The sequence below is a fragment of the Polypterus senegalus genome, chromosome 5 (assembly GCF_016835505.1).
Source record: "Polypterus senegalus isolate Bchr_013 chromosome 5, ASM1683550v1, whole genome shotgun sequence".
NCBI lineage: Eukaryota > Metazoa > Chordata > Cladistia > Polypteriformes > Polypteridae > Polypterus > Polypterus senegalus.
In genome coordinates, this window is record NC_053158.1 from 152,337,480 (window position 1) to 152,353,766 (window position 16,287).

At 36.1% G+C, this 16,287-nt stretch overlaps 1 protein-coding gene across 4 annotated transcripts in view; it reads right to left on the reverse strand.

The window, feature by feature from the left end:
- LOC120529589 (collagen alpha-1(XVIII) chain-like) overlaps window positions 1-16,287 on the reverse strand; it is a 258,159-nt gene that overhangs the window by 20,493 nt on the left and 221,379 nt on the right. For all 4 annotated transcript variants that reach the window (XM_039753509.1, XM_039753508.1, XM_039753506.1 and 1 more), the window contains 5 exons: window positions 13,201-13,226; window positions 11,946-12,044; window positions 7,246-7,390; window positions 3,719-3,789; window positions 3,480-3,608 (listed from right to left, as the gene is read on the reverse strand). In XM_039753509.1, the coding sequence (XP_039609443.1) occupies window positions 3,480-3,608; window positions 3,719-3,789; window positions 7,246-7,390; window positions 11,946-12,044; window positions 13,201-13,226 (470 nt within the window). The remainder of the gene's footprint in view (window positions 1-3,479; window positions 3,609-3,718; window positions 3,790-7,245; window positions 7,391-11,945; window positions 12,045-13,200; window positions 13,227-16,287) is intronic.

Genomic DNA, 16,287 nt, shown 5'->3' on the forward strand with positions numbered 1-16,287 from the left:
GCTTTTCAGTATAGATTACTAATCAATATAATGAATCATTATTGATAGGCATGCTTCCATTGCTCTACTCAACCACAATTCAGTCGTGGTTACATAAAGTGCTACTTGTTTCAGATTCATTTTGATTTTTGTTCCATCATTTGGAATAAAGTAAAGGCAACAAACTTCAGAAGAATAACTAAATGAAGGGGACGACTTTTCTTACCCTGAGTGCTGATCATTTTTATAAACCTTTTTTATTGGAAAGTTTTTTTGGTTATAAAGCACAAAGACTACTGCACTCAATGTTGCTTTGACACTAGAATCACTGAAGCCTACAAAAAAAAACAGTGGTAATGTTGGGCCACCTTAAATTCCTTCGCACCTCATCATCAGCATATTTGTTTTGCAAATGTGTCAATGAGCACTGGCAAAAAGCAGCTTACTATCCCATCTCCCACCAAGGCATCTGAAATCAAGTCATAAGCGAAATTCTCCCAGCTCAAGTCTCTTTATTTGAGAGTTAGGTGTCTGGAATTGTATAGGGTAAATAATATATTTTTATTTGGAATACATACATTTCATGTGTGTTTTGTGTCTACAACGATCTGTGTAAATGTAGGATGTCAAGAAATGCAAGGCAAGAAATGTTGAACACATAACTAAAACAGAAACTTTTTTCATGTTTATGGTAAATCACAAATAGTTGATGTGAACTGTATAATGTGTGAAGACGTAAGTTCAAATATCAAATAAACACTTTCTCAAAAGTTATAACAAAACAAGAAAATAACCAAAGAAAAAGAAATTACAGTGATCCCTCACTATATCACGCTTCGACTTGCGCGGCTTCACTCTATAGTGATTTTTTTCTCATACACGCTTACGTCACTACGCATGCGCTTTCTGAGAACTTTTACCTAAGCACTACGATGGCTCCTAAACGTGCTGCTTTTTCTAAGCCTTCTGACAATAAAACTAAGCGCCGGAGGAAGATGCTTACTATCCAGGAGAAGGTGAAACTCTTGGATATGATTAAAGATGGCAATACCCTACAAAAGCCTCCTCACGCATATGAAAAGACAGCGCCAGCAACTGCCTACCAAGATGTTCTTCAGCCGCGCACCCAGACACCCACTGCCTACTCCTAGTACTCCTTCAGCGGAAGAAGACAACAACGCACCTGCTGAAGATACTGCACCACCTCTGAAGACTCTCCTACTGAGGTCGTGCCTTCATAGGTTAGTGGTTGTGTGTAAGAACTGTGTGTGTTTGTGTGCAATTAAATGTACAGTACAATAATCTACTATATAAAAGTGTTCGGGATTGTCCTTCCGTCCCATGAGTGCAAAGCGTAGCGGTATTCAGCTTATTACAGACTTACTACTTGCGGCTTGAGGTACGAAGCGACATGATGTGAGCGGAGTTCTGGTGCCCTCATCGTTCCCTTGCTTTTGTGCACGATGCACTGGAATAATAGACAAAATTATGTCTCTGGAAATAATTAATGTTGATGGAGTACAAATGCCTCACCGCGTAGTAAATATCAGGGGAGATGGTGCTTGCTTATTCTCATCTATAGCTTATTTAGTGCATGAAACTCTGTCTTTAGCGGTACAGATTTGGGCTGACATTGTACGACTTTGGACAGGCACTTCAGGGGATAAAAAAAATGTAGGTTTTCGGGAGGTGTTATGAATGGGCACTTTGATGTTCTCATTCTCTACACTTACATGCCTGATGTACACATGGAGCACACAAAAATTGAGGATAAAAGTCGGTCGCCTTAAAAGGCAAGTGCGCCTAGTAATATGATATTTGTAACGTCTAATATGTCTGATTTTCTCTTATTTTGTCTAATATATTGGGTAATACGAGTGTAATGGTGACTAAAGGGTGTTATTTCATGTCTGAAGGGCTCTAATAATGTTAAAAAACGTATTTAGAAGGTCGTAAACAGGTTTTCTATACTCTAACTGCGAAAATATTCGATTTATAAATAAAGAATCCTACTTCGCAAAAATTCATTTATCACGGTAGAGTCTGGAACGGATTAACCGTGATAAACGAGGGTTCACTGTATTCAATATACATGTTACAGGCAATGTGTAAAAAATGAAGCCAAACTCCTAATCGATACAAATTAGACACATCAGCATAGTTTAGGACTGTTGCCTTATGATCAAAAGCTTGCGGGTTCAATCATAAATTTTCCTTGCCTTTACTATTTTGAGAAGTGACTTGCTATTATCGTTACTATTATATAATAAAAACATACATTTGATTTGAGTCTGTAACAGCCGGAGTAAATTTATTGTACTTGTAAAAGTTAGCACTGAAGGGATAAAAGGAGACATACAGAAGCAGCACAGTCATTTCAGGGATAAACAGAGACATACAAACGCAGCACGATCATTTCTTGTTGGTGTCTTGTTGAGCAAACAGATACCGCAGTGTCTATGGTGGATGTTATGTTTCTTCGCACACAAACATTCACATCAACATATGATATGAATGATTTTTTTATTGAAGAGTCCAAGAATAAAACTGAATAAAAAATCATTCAAATGACTTGTTGATATGAATGTCCGTGTATGAGGAAAAGTAACATCCTTTAGAAGTATCATAAATTTACATGGGACATAAATCTCTATCTCAATGAAAACAAATTCTGATGGATAAATCCATGCTTTTGAGAGAGAGAGAGATGAACATGTTTTTTTAGTTTAAGAATATGTTTTGTTGGCCTTTTCTGAAAAGCTTCACAAAAAAGTCTTCTGTTGCAGCATGGTGATCACAACTACACACAGTACTCTAGATACAGTCTCACTATTGCATTATAAAGTCTGATACAAGAGTCCTTGATTTATACACAACAGATTTTACAATATTTCAAATAAGGAAAAGTGAGTAAAAATTAAAGTAAAAAGCTGAGGACTGAAAGAAGCTAAATATGTACAGAATAAATCAAAATCCTGTTAAGTATCTTCAGATAGTAAAAGGTAAATTTGTAAGAAGTATAGCAAGTATAGGAAAAGGTTTAATTTTCATTAACAGAATGAATTGGCTTTTCCTAAAGAAACTGCTTGGCCTGAAATGATGACCACAATATATTTCACATTTGTGCTCACATTGGGCCAGTTTAGAAAACAGGTGTACCTGGAGGAAATGGGGGAAATTTGTAAGCTCCATACAAACAGGGGCCAGGAACAAATTTCAGGGTCAGGATGCTAAATCCATGAGGTTGCAATGTTAAACACTATACCACCAAGTCATGTTTAGGTGCTAAGTCTGTTTAATAATAGAATGTGCAGTGTGCTTTTAAGTAGTGCTTAGTACATCATATTTTAAATAGTACTCAGTATATTACAAAGTCAATGAGTTAAGCATGATAAATTATACATATAAATTCAACAGCCTGAGAGTTCCCCAAGACTACTGATGTAAAAAGTGGCCTATGATGTTTATTATTAGGTTTAAAACTGTAGTGTGTTGCTTACCTGAACCTTTCTCCAGCCTTGTCGAACACGGATGTAAAGTTCACTTTTGTCAGTAATATAAATGAGCGTTCCCTCAGCTGTACGATATGAATCTCTCAACAGACCTTCCAAATTTCTATATGTGATTACCTGCCAAAGCCAATTAAACACAATTACCGTGAGATTAGGAGATGCAGAGAAATAGTGGCAAAAAGTTATTTTAAACATTGATATTTTCTTTTGTATTTCTTTACGCTTACAGCATTTGATGTTCCTATTCCTGGAGGTCCTGGCTGACCAGGGGGTCCTGGAGGTCCTGGAAGTGGGATAGCTGACAAAATACAGTACAAAACATATCAGTATACGGTACATTGTACTTAACTTCTCTCAAAAAAAGCCAAATTCAAGTTTAATAAAATAAGTGGCCAAAATGATTACTAACAATAAAAGTATGGTGAAAGTGTGGACAGACATTTCCAGCAATGCTGAGACAAACCTCAAAATATTTCCCAAGAACACCACCAATTTATGTTCTTAGCTGCTTTGTCATAGTTCATGAGAAAACAGTGTTATGGAATCATTACAACAGACTGTAAAATATGAAAAGTATTATCATTTACACAAAAAATTAATAGATTCCACACATACAAATGGGGCAGCTGAATAACATAACCAAAGTGAATGAACAGAGTATAAAAAAGCAAAAAGATCACTCTGAATCAATAAATAAGAAAAAAACCAATATGAACCCAAAATAATATGTTGAATGCTAAGATCAGAAAATCATTTAAAACAGTAAAAGAACAAATATGTACTGAAAATTATATTATAAAAATCTATCCATTATTAACTGACATCACTGCTTCCTTTTTTCAAGCTCCTCATTTTCTGCAGGGATGCTCTGATCTGCTTTTTAGGACCGATACTGATTTCACATTACTGGATTGGCAGATACCGATATTTTTTCTTTATCTCTTTAAAAAACAATTTACACTAAGCTCCAGCATAACCAAATGCATAGAAGCCTTATGTTCTATATAAAAGTGTTAATTTTGGTATTTTTCTAACTAAACAATAGACCACAGGTTTTACCTGTTAATTTTTTAATAGCAAAAGGAAATTATGTTGTCCCATTTAATACTATAATAATCAAAATGCCCTTAAAATACATACTTTTTGACTAATACAATATGCACAGAAAGCATTTATTCATATTAGATATACGATTAAAGAAAACAAAATGCTTCTTATAATTACAAGCTGTCATATTGTCTGTAATGTACTTATATAAAACAAAGCTTAAATAAAAAAGTAGTTTTAACCATTTGCATATACTCGTATATATATATATATATACTGTATATATATATTCATGGCATTCGTAGTCTGAATCACAATCTGATTGTATGGGTGGGTACCTACTAGGTAACGCTTGTGGTTGGTCTGCAAGCCAGCAAACATCCGCCACAGTGCCCTCTTTCAGTTGCGAGAAGCAGATCATAGAATGGTTGAAATAGTTCTACTGTCAAATAATGCAAAGACTACGCAACACGTATTTCGCCCTAATTCTGGGTTCATCAGGCATACACACTCACTGCACCCCCTCTTGAAGAATCGAACCTCGGACATCAGCACTAGAGGCGAAGCCTCTTGCATTGCGCCACGGCGTGTGGTTCATGTATTTGACAGTATGTAGATCGGGGTAGTTAAAAAAGACGCTGAAAGACTACCTTTACATTGCTCCCTTGCTTGCTGGGCTTACTTGCTTACTTGCTATATATATATATATAGTCACATATTGACACAATTAATTGATACCAGGACCAAAAATATAAAATAAATAAGTAATTTAAAAATCACATAATGCATATACACAAGTAAGCAATAGAAGCAGCTGAGTCATTACATTGTTAAGCTTGTTTTTTAAACCTAACTATAATGATGAGTGCAATGTTATGGAAAATCTAAACTCCAGCTGTCAAGATGCTGGAGAAAATAAACGTTCTGGAGTTCCAGTTATCTCTGATTATCTCTTTCCTGCATGAACTTGTAATCATAGGTTTCAGATTGAAGAAGTTCAAATCCTACCATTCTAACCTGACATTCTATGTATTACAGGCTAATTCTTAGTTTTCACATCAGAAATGACATGGTGTTGAATGAAGCTGCTCGATTGGTGTTCTCTGTTCTTCATTTCACCCAATATTCCTCTGTTTTTCTCTATTCATTGATTTTTAATGGCTGCAAAAATTCAGCTCAAACCTGCTGTCTTGGCCTAAATATCCCTGCATGGCTTTGCTCCTCAGTACCCCCAGCCTCTGATGTCTATGTTTATCTCTTGCAGAGAGGTGTCTGTTGTGCTCTGACCTACTGTATATGCTGACTGTTCCACCCCTCACCAGATATCCAAAGACTGTATGATGCTTCTCAGCTCTTACACTCAAGATCTCAATGAGCTTGCCTGAAATGTTTTAAATCTACTGATGGTTAGGCACCTCTTGAAAACGCATGCATTTGCAAAGTACGTCAGGACTGCTTAGGCCTTATATCTCTCTCTGCTTTCCTTGTGAATATCTGTATATGTACTGACCTCATTAATTATTAAGCATCCATGATTTTGCTTGGGTTTTCCAGTGTTTCAGTCATTTTTGGGACTAATTATAATACTTAATTTCTGTTGCTCTCCTTTAAATTTTGTTCTCTAGTATTAGTAAAGTTTGAACTTTCTTTTCTATTAATTGTATTTATTATGGTTTTCTTTGTATGTCATCTGTGATATCTGCTACATAAATAATAATAAAAATTGTAAATAGAAGAGAAAGGATAAAAAAACAGAAACATCACATAACTATTATTTATAAGACTGTGGTGCAGATTCCTTTATTGATGCTATAAAGTCATAATCCATGAATTCATCAGTCTCTTTTTATAACTCTAACAAATTATACACACAGGGGATGTGTACATTTATGTAATGCAAAAAGTTGGTCATTTATGACATAAAAGATTAACTGAAATGTTTAAGCAAGAATATTTCAACAGAACCATGTAATTATAGTATTATCTATTCTTGAATTTTGTAATAGCCTGGGTAGGCAATGAACAATTTGATTCTTAATGAAAGTGTATTCAATAGACTGCTAAATAGATGACTTAGATAATGATGTTTAGTACATCAGTGTAATATTGTTATGTTTTTCTGTTAAACTGTATTATGCAATTTTCTAACTGAAGAAAAACATTATCCCCAAATTTTGAGATGAGTATATGCATAAAATACAGACCATAAGGAAGTTTATTTAAAGCAATGAAAATGAATTACGATAAACAATCTGACCACTAAACCAAGAAAACTTGTAACCAGCCTTCTTTTCTGTTACACTTGAATGCAATTCTTAGTGACAGGTTACTGCCCAAATATATGGTAGACATTTGGCAAAATAAGATGTAATTCAAAGATGAAATCATGTCCACTGGCATGTTTTACTTAATGTGTTTTCAGTGAATGGTTCATTTTGTTTAATGTATTTTTGGAAGTATTTTGCAATATCTGTTTTTCTACAACTTAGGCTGGACACAGTCACCAAGCATAAAAGTCCTTGCCCAGTAATTGTATATGTCTCTCTCTACTGGTCAACAATTGGTAGCAGAATGGACTGACTGTCATTATTAAAGTAAAATGCTTAGGTCTCATTCAGACTACTATTTAGGTGTGAGGACAGATCTGAATTTATAATAATACAATTCACAGTGTTTTACTTTCAGCAAGATGAATAGTGATACTTACAAGAACCAAACATGGATGATGGTCCTGGAGGTCCTGGTGGTCCAGGGGGACCAGGAGGTCCAGGTCTTCCAAATCCAGGGGGTCCAGGCAAACCAGGGAATCCAGGTGGTCCTCTGGGACCAATTACAGCCTCTCCTTTAGGGCCCTTATAAAAAAAAAATAATAATAAAACCTACTGTAGCCATGGGACACAAGGACAACTGAAATAAAACTGAACTGTTTTTTTTTTACAACTCTTCCACCATGAGTGTTAGTGTTAGGTATTAAATGAAAAACAGCAACATAAATAGAGACTTAAAATACAGTAATGTAACAGGCAACACATGTCTATATAAAGAATAACTTGTCTTATTTCTGGAATACAGCAGTATGAATGGGTTAGCACTGTATGGCCTTATCTACAGCATACATTGCACCTCAAATACAATAAATACCTTCAGTTGTTAAATTATAGGGATGCTGCAGATAGGTTAAAAAAATTGCCAGTTATGATTTTGACTAGTACTGAAATGCCACTGGGGCATCTGTCTGTCTGTCTATCTATCTATCTATAGTATGTAGACTGCAGGGTATAACAGGGCACCAAATCTCAGATATGACAGTACCAACACACAGTCCCAGATTGAAAAAAAGTAATTTTATTTTAGTTGAAATACTTTTCAACTGACTCTTCATTGACAATTATTGTTTGTTAATTCTTATTTTATTTCTTTTCTCTTTCTCCTTCACTCCTCTTAGGTAAGCACTCCTTTTTAACCTGAACCTAGGAGTATTTCTGGCACATAAGCACTGTTACCACGAAGCAATTCTGGGTCAGGTGAAACGTCACCTTGACAAGGGAGCCTGACCACAACAGCTCCCTCTAGCAGCACCCAAGGACACCAGCAGGGCTGCCCACCTGAACTACAACTCCCTGGGAGCTCTGTGGGTAAGGAAACAGGAGCCTCACCAGAGGGATACTGACACAAGCATATTGGAAGAACACACAGCTCTGAGAGACAGTCATTCTCAGGTAGAATGCCTAGTAGTGGCTGGGCAGTGTCATGGCCTTGGAACCCCTGCAGATTTTGTTTTTTTCTTCAGTCCTCTGGAGTTTTTTTTTTTCTATCCTGGCCATCGGACCTTACTTATTCTTTGTTATTTAGTATTGCCTAATTTTTATATTTTTTCTTTTTTCTTTCTTCATCTTGTAAAGCACTTTGAGCAACATTATTTATATGAAAATGTGCTATACAAATAAATGTTGTAGTTGCTTTTGTTATGGCGCAACTAACTTCCCCAGGTGCCCATCTGTCGGCATCCTCCTTTGCAATTATAAATAAAATTTAAAAAAAAAACAGTTTATTAGTGCTTGTGATACTGTTTTTGGTGTTGGACCCCACATTATAGAGAAGGCTCAGACACTATTTAGCCAGTGTCAGTGGGGTGTGTGCAATTTATTTTCTGTTTATTAATGTGATACTTTAGGTTTTCAATTTGATCATCTCTTCCTTGTGTCGTATGTAATAAAGCAATTATTCTTGTTAAAGATTTGGGTTTTGGCATTCTTTTTTGGGTTTGTGTAGCTCATTCGTCAAACCAGTTGCAGAACAGTGAGTGGTCCACTGATAGGTCACAGAAGATAATTTATACTTTCTTTATTAATATAATTAATAACTGAAATGATGTATCATGGTCACCAGCCTGCTTTACTGAAATAAGAAATATTGATTAGTTAATCACTACGCTACGAATAATATTTGCCAAAAAATCTGACCACAAAATGATCTTCCTTGTAGTTTAATATATAGAGGATCTAGAACCATCATTTACATTTTTGGGACTAAATGTGGTTGTAGTGGGTTTGAGAATGTTATGTTATTTAGTTTTAGACTTTAGGCTCTGAAAACAAACTAATGACTCGTGTTTTACTCCCTAGAAGAGTAACAGCTTTAAAACGAGGAATTACATTAAAGTTCTTGTAAGTACACACAGTAAAGTGTGATTCAGTTCTAATACTAAACCAGGGGTAGTAGCAGATAATACAAAATAAGTGAAATTATAGATGCATATTCACAGAATATGGGCTTGAGCTGATGTCTACCAGATGAAAATTATTGTAAATAAATGTAAAGTATTACATGTATTAAACAAAAATTTCAGTTGTCAATACACAACAGGAGGTATGAAGCTTGAATGTTGACCTTATGAAGATGAAGTTCTAGAGGGCTCTTCATTTTCTACATCCAGAGTGTATAGAAGCACTCAAGAAGGCAAAAAGGATGTCAGGTTATATAGCATGGAGTGCTGAGTACAAGTCAAGGGAGGTTATAATAAAGATAGTACCAGAGGTGAGGCTTCACTTTTATTATGTACAGTTTTAGCCTCCATATTACAAAAAAAACTTAACAGCACAGGAGAAAATCAAAAAGAGTGACAGGCTGATTTTGAACAGATTAAGTTGTTAAATGTTTTTAATTTAAACAAACTGAAATCAAAAATTGACATGAACTTATGAAGGTAATGAATATGGCAGATACAAGCTGTTAGTTTAAGATAAATTCTTCACCAAGAACATGTGGTGGGTCACAGATGGACCTTGTTAAGGGCAGATTTTGCAGAAAAATTATAAAGCTATTCTTCAACAGCAGTAATTTTCATTTTTCCTTGATTTCAGTGAAGGGTCTGGGAATGAATTAAAGTCATAATGGAAGGATAAACCGAACTAGTTTTGAGTAGGTTATAATGGTGCAAAAGTCTTTTAAGTGTCCCAGAGGGCTAATGAAGTGTTTGCCATTTACGCTGGACCAATTGTTGTGGCCAGAAATGTGACCCGAGATACTCCACAATGCCTTCCTGAGATAAAATTATGTTATGTATCAGGCTGCATTGTCACTTTCCAGAGCTAGATCAGTTACAGAGAAAACACACTTTCACACAGACAGAAATAAGAGAAATACCTGATCATCTGTGGTCATACACAAGTCCCACATCTCACGGTAATAAAAAAATCAATTGATTGTGTGATGCAATTGGTTTAACCCATCTGAGAGGCTTTGTGTCGTGCCGCCCTGGCTCACTCTGCACAAGGAAAGTTCTCTACAGGATGCTTTTAAATTTGTTTAATTTCAGGAAGACAAACATGGACCTGAATTCCTTTGAAAAAATAATTAAGTTTGGCTTTGTTTTCATTAAAGATCTATTTTAGTTTTATGTGTGCAATTCTGGACCTGATAAGTGACAATTAAAGGTAAACATTCTTGCAGACAGTGGCAAATACTGTTAGGCTTGGTCCATAACAGATACACCTCAGATAACAGTGACGGAATTTAATATTAGAACAGTAATGTTTATAGCAAACAACAGGAGCAGGAAGCATGACTTCAATGAGGATTAGCTCCATTACAAGCTCACTGCACATAAGAGTTATAGAAACCCTGAAGGACAGCAATAGAGAGGGAACAACAAGAGACCCATTTAAACCCCTGGAATCAGCAGTAGGGGATGGAAATGCATGCCAATATTTGGCTAAGGTGGCCACACAGAGAATTTTCATGGAAAGATTCACAAGGTCAATAACAAACCCAGCAACTCTGTTGTTCCATTTGATCCAGCCATCCAATCCCAGCCAACACAGGGCGCAAGGCAGGAAACAAACCCCGGGCAGGGCACCAGCCCACCGCAGGGCATGCACACACACACACACCCCCACACACCAAGTGCACACTAGGGACAATTTAGAATCGCCAAGGCACCTAACCTGCATGTCTTTGGACTGTGGGAGGAAACCGGAGTACCCGGAGACACGGGGAGAACATTCAGACTCCACGCAGGGAGGACCCAGGAAGCGAACCTGGGTCTCCAAACTGCGAGGCAGCAGTGCTACCCACTGCGCCACCTCAAATATGTAAAATATGCAATTTTTTTCTATCAACATTAGTCTTCACATAGAGAACCACAGACACATGAAGTAAATTTCCCAGTAGCATGGCAGGCAGGAGCGCTTTAGGGATTCTCAAAACTCTCACTCAATTAGGTGAACAGGACAAGCTTCTTCAAGGACTAAATGGGCTGTTCTTATTGTGCATTCGAGTTATCGGATATTTTCTATCCAAAATTGATCCTTTCACATAAGCGGCAGGTGCCATGCACCCAAAGCCTTGTACTGATATCATTAATTTAAAATAATATACAATTTTGACTGCTGGCTGTTAGATTTGGTTACATTCAACTGTCACCATCTGTGCAATATAGTGCAGCGTATTGACATAGGCTTTAAAAGCTTAAAAAAAAAAATGTATTTTTCCAAAGGAGGAACTTAATACTTAATCTGCACAAAAATGAGGAGAAAACTCAGGAACACAGACCTGCTTAGAATACTATTTACTTTAAATCCTGCAAACAAAATGTTAAAATGGCATTGAAACGCCACAACTCAAAAAGTATTTACTTCCCAATAAGTAATTGTGAAGGTTTCATATTAAATGTCAGCTTCATAGTGCTGTAACAATTATGTTACTCTCTCCTCCTTACTTATAATATGTGTGATTATAACTGAAAGAAATGTATTGTTTTAGTTGTGCTCATTTGAAATATATTGACATTAACTGACAGCAAATTTAAAACGTAAAAGTAGAGGCATTACAACCTGCTAATACTGGGACTTGTTAACCTAATTTTCAAGAGTACTGAGGTAATTACTTAAAAAAACGGTAGCTTACAACTAGTCCAGATCTTCCAGGAAGTCCAGGTGGTCCAGGAAGCCCTGCCTCTCCTTTCTCTCCTTTGTCTCCTTTGTACCCTGCATCCCCTTTATCACCCTGAAGAAGACAAAAAATGAAAGCAGAACTGTTAGGTCATCACAATGAACTCGAAAATGCACTGTTACATAAACAGTACACCTAAGTATAAAAAGAGAGAAGACATCTTACAATTGATTTACTGCATAATACTGCACATGTAAGCATGTATGACTATTTTATATATTAATTTAGCAAATATAGAAGCTGTAATAATTTTATCAACATTCAAATACACTGTAATGGGGAAATGATGTTAGAGGTATAAAGCGACAAATAATTACTGAAAGTGTTTAAGTGCAACAATGATTTGATCATAATGTATCTGGATACATTGCTAAAAGGCAGTATCTCTTCCGTTTATGAATTAGTGTGAGAAAGTCATGCTAGAGTGATCAATTTCCATTTTGGAATACATTGTTTGTTTTACTTTTATTACTGTGCTGTTAACAAAGATCAAAGTGAAAATACACCATATATTTTGGTCACTTTATAAGCTCATGTTTGAAAGTCATCCAACCATTCATTTCCTAATGTGGTTAGTGGCATGGTTTTGACAGTGCTTTTGTTTTATTTCTATCATCTGTTTATGTTGCAATTTTTTGTAAATTGTTTTGTTGATTTTGTTAATGAAACTGCATTAATTTCCTAATTTTGTATATAGTTGACTAAGTTTCTGTGGTGAGCTGGCGCCCTGCCCGGGATTTGTTTCCTGCCTTGCGCCCTGTGTTGGCTGAGATTGGCTCCAGCAGACCCACGTGACCCTGTAGTTAGGATATAGCAGGTTGGATAATGGATGGATTAACTAAGTTTTCTAGTTTTTGCGTATTTTCATTTTTTTTGTAGCTGGTGTTATAAATCTCTTTTATCTTGTTCTTTTCCTTAATTTCTTTATGTTGAGACAAGAAGATTTAAGAGTTCAGCCAACAATGAAGCATTAACAGGATTACCAGAATGCAATGTTTACTGTAAAAGATATGAATTCACAATAACACAATGGCATGTGATACAAATATACATGTGTCTTAATACTACTAGGCCATGTATTTTAAGGGCATTTAATCCCCAAACTGACAAAATGGTTGCAATACACTATATGTCCAAACATGCCACTCTTCAAAAATAGCCACCAAAGAAATAATGAAAAAAAAAAATGTTCAGAAGAAGGACAAATTACCTTGAAATCATCAGGCAACAAAGAGTCTATAGAAAAATAAAATACCAAGGTTAAGAAACAATTTAAATTCAGTTTGGTTATCATGTTGTGCTCATACACAAATTGGACTTTATAGATAAGACTAAAATATATTTTAGATACAGAAGAAGGGCTATGAAGTGCCTATTTCTGACATTACTGCTTTTTTCTTACTGAACCTCTTATGGCAATAAGGTGAAGCTGAGAACTTTTAATAGTTGTTATCATTGTGAGATTAGTTACTATATAGTAACAGGCAATACTGAAAGATAAAAAAGCATTAACAGTGCATAAAACACAATAAAGATAATATGAAATGTTATCAACATGGAGCGGTGCTTAAAGAAACTGAAGGACTACTACAATATACAGGTGCCATAAAATGTACTTTGGTCAAGATATGCGGTTTTTCTAGATAGAAACTGACTGGCACTTTAAAAGGTTTCAATAATGTCTAGCTAATAAAAACTAGCAATATATTTAAGACATATCAAAAAGACAGTGCTAGATGGCTGGGTGTAACTTAGGATGGGCCCTCTGTCCATTATGGGGCACAATGATGTATTTTGGATACGCTGGCACATGTGTCCCTGATGCTGCTGGGAAAGACTGGGTTATGACATCTGAAGAATGTTGTGTTATGCACATCTTTGGGAGCTAACCAGATTATCAAGGGCAAATTCAAATAGCCACCAAAAGAGCATACAGATATCATATGGACAGACATTACAAAAAGACCTGAAGCCAATTCTACAGAGATGTAAGGCAGTACTACTCTGCCACCATTCCTTCTAAAGACAGTACTAATCAATTTCAGTTCTGTACAAAAAGAATAGTAGAAAAATCTTAGTGTTCTTTTAATTTTATTTTAAATTCACAATAGAAGAAATGGTCTTACATTTGTTATACACTTTGTCTCAGTAATTTTTGTTTTTTATGTGAAAGAACACACAATTAGTGAAATTCTAATGCCAGGAAAACTATATTGTTAAAGGAGAAAGAGTTGACAACTAGAGCACATTGCCATATGCTTCGTTTTGCTCTACTACATCAATCAAATAAACAAATTATCCATACTTGGGTAAAAATGCTCTGCGGCAGCTGTCAAAGTAGTGAGCCACTGGTATGGGAATGTCTGCACTACATGGAATATGTCTGTTCAAACACCAGCTGACATGTTAATGGGAAACACTGTTACATGAATAGTTCAAAACACAGTCATTAACCTTGCAAGAAAAAGAAAGGAGGCTCTCAAACGAAAAACAGACTGTTCCACATATCTTTGTCTTCTGAAGTTTAATGATCATTACTTTGTTCTCTACAGCTTGTATTCAGAAAATGATTTAAACCTGGAATAATGGTAAACACTGTACAGAAACAATTGCTATACATGCAAAAAACAATTCTGAACAATTTTTGGTTCTTGTCCTTTGCTGTACATTGGTTGCTTGCCATTTCTTGTTTAAGATGAAGGTTTCTGTTATTGTCTACACAGATCAGTCAATGACAAGCTCGGTAAAACTGACACACAGCCTGATAAGACCATGCACTTCATTGTGGGGTATTCCTACTGTTGTTTAGCAGGACTTAATATGAGTATATATACTTGGATATGTATCAGCGTTCTTAAAACTAGGAGGCATCATTTCAGCCATCCATCTTTTTAACAATTTTGGTAGTAACATGTCTCCATCATGCAAAATAATGCATTTCGCAGCGAATCCAAAGAGACTGCTATTTATGAAGACACGCAGGAAGGGGCAGGGCCTAAAGTTAAAGGGGAAATGAATCTGGAGTCTCTGTACCATGGATGCCACTGATGCATAAGGGGAACAATAAATCTGTGCTCACCACCAAGCTCAATACTCCATAATCTTTTCTGCTGATATGGAAAGAAAGGAAAGACAGAGAAACAGGAAAGAGAGAAAGACAGAGAGACAGGAAAGAGAGAAAGACAGAGAGACAGACAGGCAGATGGTCAGCAGCAGTGACTACAAAAGCACCTGCTCCACACCAACATTTACAAAGCATGACAAGAGTAAAGGAAGGCTCAGGTGGTGATGAAATCTTAACATTTGTTGTTTGCAGGTTAATTTTACAATATGTGTACTGTTAAATTAATGAAAATATTCTTAATTCTTACATATCCATCTCAGCTTTGTTTGACACCAAGCTCGCATAGTACCTAACGGAACCTTTCACATTGCAACAGCTGCAATACATGCTGATAGGAAAATTTGTCATCTCATTTTCTTAATATTTTTTCCTCGTGAGTGTCATGGTCATAAGAAGATATAATTTAGATGACTCCAAATTCCATAAAGTTCAAATTATTAAGAATTAGGTACTATATAAAAGAATTTTGCGTAGATGTATCTATTTACAATAAGGAATATATTTATTACTCTGAAAACAAATTATTTAAAAGTAGATCAAGTCTTTTTCTCTCTCTGTCTGGATAGACCGGAGGAGAGAGAATCGGCAGGGCAACACATTCCCCAGGACACTAGAGGGCAGCTCTCCTGGGCAGCTGTGGCACCATGGATTCCTGCAGGGTATGCTGGGAGTTGGAGTTTAACACTGCCCTGTTGGGTTCCATGGGGGCCACCAGGGGAGAGCTGCAGAGCCCTACATTGTCTCTCACCACACCTGGGACACTCCCAGGGCCATCTTGCTTGCCTGGAGGAGTGGAGAGGAAGAACAAAGAGAGGACGAGGAAGAAGAGAGAAGAATGTCCTGTGCTGTGGGGAGCAGACAAGCACTCCCCAGCTGTAAATAAAATGTGTGTGCTGGACTGGAACTTCTGCCTGTCTGTGTTGGGTTAGGGTGGGTGTACATTCCCCAGTGGTCCACTATATATATATATATATATATATATATATACTATATAAAATACCAGCAAGCTTAGAGGAGAAGTAGTGTGTTACAGAAGTAATGAAAAGAAAAGGAAACATTTTGAAAATAACGTTACCATGATTGTCAATGTAATTGTTTTGTCACTGTTGCTGTCATATATATATATATATATATATATATATATATATATATATATATATATATACATACACA